The sequence below is a fragment of the Mandrillus leucophaeus genome, unplaced genomic scaffold (genome assembly GCF_000951045.1).
Source record: "Mandrillus leucophaeus isolate KB7577 unplaced genomic scaffold, Mleu.le_1.0 Scaffold1034, whole genome shotgun sequence".
Lineage (NCBI taxonomy): Eukaryota > Metazoa > Chordata > Mammalia > Primates > Cercopithecidae > Mandrillus > Mandrillus leucophaeus.
In genome coordinates, this window is record NW_012098477.1 from 670,864 (window position 1) to 675,987 (window position 5,124).

The 5,124-nt window shown below is 37.8% G+C and overlaps 1 protein-coding gene across 1 annotated transcript; it reads right to left on the reverse strand.

Moving 5' to 3' along the window:
• Nucleotides 1-3,860: 3,860 nt before the first annotated feature.
• On the reverse strand, nt 3,861-4,801 carry LOC105538877 (olfactory receptor 10J5). Its single transcript, XM_011978867.1, is given in 2 exon segments — nt 3,861-4,345; nt 4,348-4,801. Coding segments are annotated over 2 exon segments (939 nt in total).
• Nucleotides 4,802-5,124: the final 323 nt, after the last annotated feature.

Sequence of the window (5,124 nt, forward strand, 5' to 3'; positions counted from 1 at the left end):
AGTATACATATGTAACAAACCTGCACGTTATGCACATGTACCCTAGAACTTAAAGTATAATAATAATAAATAAATTTAAAAAAAAAGAATCAAATGGGACGATGAATACAAAAGACCCTTGTAAACTCTGAAGAGCTATATAAACATTAAAGATGGTTATTAAATGAAAGAATGCAAATAAAGCATTTTATTACAATGCCCATTACATCCAAAATTTTTAAATGTTAGCACCCTCCCACAAAAATATACATATGCATGCATGTATACATATACACACACACCACACACACTCACACTTGTGTTCACACCTTAGCAGCACAACAAAACTACCTTAGGTTCTTGTACCCTTTAAACATGTCTTTTTAAAAGTTAAGCTCTGTGTGGCACGTACTACCTGCTTATCTTTGGCTTAAGTTTATCTCTCCTGACCACTTCCCTCCTTTCTCTTCTCCCAGAAACATTTGCACCCATCAATAAAATGTATTATTCTACTCATTGTTGGGAGTGCTGCAGCCATTTTCTCATCTAATCCATTATAGGTTACACTTGATGAATGTAAAAGGATATCAGGCAAAACTAGTTTTCTCTAAAGAAGTTACAAAGTCAACACTGTAAAAATCATTTTCAGAAGCTATAAGATCCATAATAGTCTTTTCATAATTTTTCTAAAAGTAAATGTTTAAAAGTCTTAACTCTTGATTTTATATGTCAGGTTATCAAGCAATTATTTTAAATATTGTCAAACTAATGGTCCTGCTTATAGCTAAAATATATTAATCTAGTGTACAATTTTAAGTGGCTAACTAATGTAAATATATGATAAATAGCAATCCTGCAGTGAAAGAAAATAATTTCGAGTATGCAGTCAAGATTGTCACCTGTACTCTGTTATTTTCTCTGTTACTTGATTTTAGGTAAAAGGAGTCTGTCAGACAAACAGAAAGAATATGACAAGATGTATCTATCAAAAAATACACCTGAGGAAATTATTGAACAACACTTTATACTCAGTAGATGTTCACACATTCATTCATGCAAAGGTATATTAAGCACTTACTTTTTGCCAGACTAGTATTCAACAGGGCAGTGGGCATACAGGTGAATAGAATAAAACACCTGCCCAACTAACACTTCTGGCTTTTTCAGGTTTCTGTGTCTCTGTCAGACTCTTCTCTTTCCCTTATCATCTTCCCTCATCCTTTGCAGACACCAGTTGACCCAACGCCACAAAAAGTTAATTAAATATCACTTCTCTATGAATGTTTCCTGACCTTCTAAATAGATTCCTTTTCTGAACAACACCCCTGACCCCAAACGACAATCCTGTGCATGTGCCTTTAGCAAGTTTTTGTACTTCTTGTTATTTTGTCTGCCTTCCCACTGGACTGTGAATAACAAGAAACTGAATCTTTACATTAGTCCTTATTGTAACCGCAGAGATAGTTAATTGCTTGACACATAGTGCTTGAAAAAGGTACATTGATTTAATAAATACATGATATTATGACTATTTTTCTGGTGAATAAAAGAGCTTAACAAAAAACATATTAAAATAAAAGTATTTGAAATGTACAAAAGAAGAAAAATAAAGGAGTATGGATAGAGTGAGACATTGAGGAATAATCATGATGATGATAATGACAACAAAAATAATTGAGATAGCGAAAATAATCGCCACATTAATTATCAATATAAGCATTTTCATAGACAATAGGAAGCAGCAACAAAATGACTCACTCTTCCTAATTCATCCTCCAGGAGGGATCTGTGACCACATAGACTTACCCACTCTTATCCTATTGCACTTTGCCTGTAGATGCTTCTTTCTCTAGTGAGTCTAAATCCATGCAAAGTATGTAAAACAACTAACACTAGTGGGGTATTCACTCATCCACAAAGTGTTGGAGAGCAGGAATGGTATTGAAACACTTAGGGAATACAGGAAGGAATACAGGAAGGGATGGAAGAAGATCGAAAAACTTTCAATAAGACCACACTTGGCCTCTGATATTCCCCCATAATCCATTATTCCTCAACCTGCAAGCTGAGAACCACCCATACCTTCCATATTCTCTAACTAGTGTAAGAACAGCAATGCTTATATAGGCAAAACTGGACCAGGTCAAAGGATCCTTATTTAAGAGGGTGTAAGGATATTGTGGAAGTCAATAGTCTCTGAAGGAAGAAAGCTGGATCTAGTCTCATATTTCTGTTTGGATTTGAGGGAAGAAATTCTTATGCCACAGTTAATTCTCTAAGAATACGATGAAAAAGTCACATTAACACTTATATTAGAAATGTAGTGAATAGTTTCAAAAAAGTTTAAAAATCTTCTGACACCCGCCCAGGCACCCCCTAGAAAACTATGAACCTCAGGTTGAGACAGACACCTTTTGAGAAGGCTATCAGGCTGGTCAGTAGGGAGACCCTGCTATCAGCTATGATGTTATCCAACTGGGACAGCCAGATGAAGGGGACACTGTGCAGAGACCCTTCACCTCCAGTTTGTGACCTCCTCACAAAGGGATCTGTGGAAGACAGAGAAGATCACAGGTCACCTAGAAGACACTTAACCCTATTTCTGTGGTTAGGAACAGAAAAATAAAACTGGACTGTAAGAGACAGGAATCAAGTAACAGAGAAAATAACAGCGTACAGGTGACAATCCTGAGTGCATACTTGAAATTATTTTCCTTCATTTCAGAATTGCCTTAATCCTGATAGTAAGAGATAGGAGAGTAAGAGATAAGAGATAAAATGACTTGAGAATGGAACAACAATAGATGTCATGAGTGTGTGAAAACAGATGTTTCCATACCTGCGTCTCTTAGAAAGTATCTTCCAGGTCTGTCTCAGAGTAGAGATAAACTCTGGTGGGAAGATTCATAAAACAAAATATTCCCACAATGTTTCTCATTGAGTGTATACAATAATGTAGCATAGTTATGCTTATTTTGCAAATAAATATCTGGAAAAATATGAAGTTTGCACAGTTTTCTGAGAGAATGGAAGTTAATGGCATTTACCTTGGACCCTAGAATTAGTACAACCAATATCTAAGACAACAACTTCAATGTCAGTGAAACTACTACATATACATTAAAAATCTAAAAAACTACCATAAGTTGAAAAGAGACAAGTCTTTATGAAAAGTGCATCTGGATAAAAATGTAGCTTCAGAGAAAAGCCACTAGTATGTGTCCTTTCTGTTTATCCCCTATGGAACAGCAGAGATTTCTGCCTTGATTGCACAGAAGGAAGGCATGCACATAGAAATGAACACTATTTGAGGAGCGAACACAGCTGGATAATAAAAGAAGACACTTTTTTTTCAAAGCTGTTCATTTTTCAATCAGCAAGATTAAGATATAATTACAAAATGACTGTCACATGGAATATTATTTGACTCCTGAGAATGAAAGCTTTATTTTTTATGTAAGCAGAGAGAAATAAAGGTTGGTGTCTCTGCAACTTATTTTCCTAACACCCCTGCCACCTATGTTCCCACTGCCTCTACTCCACATCCCCTAACCGGACAAGCTCAAAGATTTGACTCTCAGAGAGTTCAGGTAAAATGGGAGCCAAAAAGCTTTCAAAGCTGAAATATTCAAGCACAGAGACAAGTAGTCTTAATCCAGCTTGGAGTGAGTCTTGTGTCTGGTAACCAAATTCACCAGAGCAGAAATCCTGCTTTCTGCCATCCCTAGAACACTAAATAGAAAAGCATTTCTATTCTCTGACAGTATTCTCAACAAATATTGTATTTGATGAACTTGTGTATTGTGGCATGTTTGTGAGTAGACACACTACACTGGGCTAATGGTCTCTTGATTTAATAATCCAATGTGTTTATTGGATTATTAAATAATCCAATAAATAGGAGAAATAGTTCTGCCCACAACTCTGCATAGAGCATCCTTGACCTCCTTGTTTCTCAGACTGTAAACAACAGGGTTCAGCAGGGGAGCGATGATGGTGTAGGTCACTGACAGAAGGAGGTCTTGTTCTGTAGAGTTTTCTGACTTGGGCTTGAGGTAGGTAGTGGAGGAACAGCCACGGTGGACAATGACCACAGTGAGGTGGGAGGCACAGGTGGCAAAGGTCTTCTTCCAGCCCTCAGTTGAGGCAATTTTAAGGATGAAAGAGATGATGAGGACATAGGAGGTAAATATCAGGCCTATGGGCACAAAAATCACAAATTAACTTACACCATAATTTATTATCTCATCGATAGTGATATCAATGCAAGAAAGTTTCATGACTGGGTAAATGTCACAAAAGAAGTGGTCCACCACTGTGCCACAGAAGGGCAAACTGAACATGGCTGTCACATGGAGAACTGCCATAGACCAATGCCAAAGGACCCACACACCAGCTGGGCACATAGGCCCTTGCTGATGATGACAGTGTACCTCAGGGGCCTACAGACAGCCACATAGCAGTCATAGCCCATTGCAGTAAGCAGGAAGCAATTATTAATGGCCAAGATAACAAAAAAGAACATTTGGGTTGCATAGCCTGCCAAGGAGATACGCTGGTTATGAAAAATGAGGCTGCAAAGCAATCGTGGCACAATAACCAGTGTGTACACCATCTCTGAACTAGCCAGCATGCTTAGGAAGAAACACATGGGAGTGTGGAGATGATGGTCAATGCAGACGATAGTCACAATGATGATGTTACCAGCCAGAGTTAAAATGCAGACAGTTAGGAAAACCCCAGAGATGGTTATCTGATGCTTTCCCAAACTAGAGAATCCCAAGATGAATTCTGTCACTTCTGTGAAGTTCTTTCTCTGCATTCTGCTATGTCAGTGTCTGAAAGCAATAAATGGAGTCAACAAGGAGTAAATTCTCAATAGCAATTGGACTTTAAAACAAAGAACAATGATAACTGTACTGAGACTGAATCCAATTTCCTTCTTTTTGATTATAATGCTCATGCAGAGTCCTTGCACATGAAGAGAGAAGCCTACTTGTACCTCTTTGGGGCTGTATACATATGAACATTGTCACTGTAGAGCAAACTACTTTCTGTGCATGGAAAGGGCTCCTGCCTGCATGCTCACCTCACAGACATTATAGTGATGTTAGGAAGGGAAAAGGACAGCAAGGAGAAAGCCAT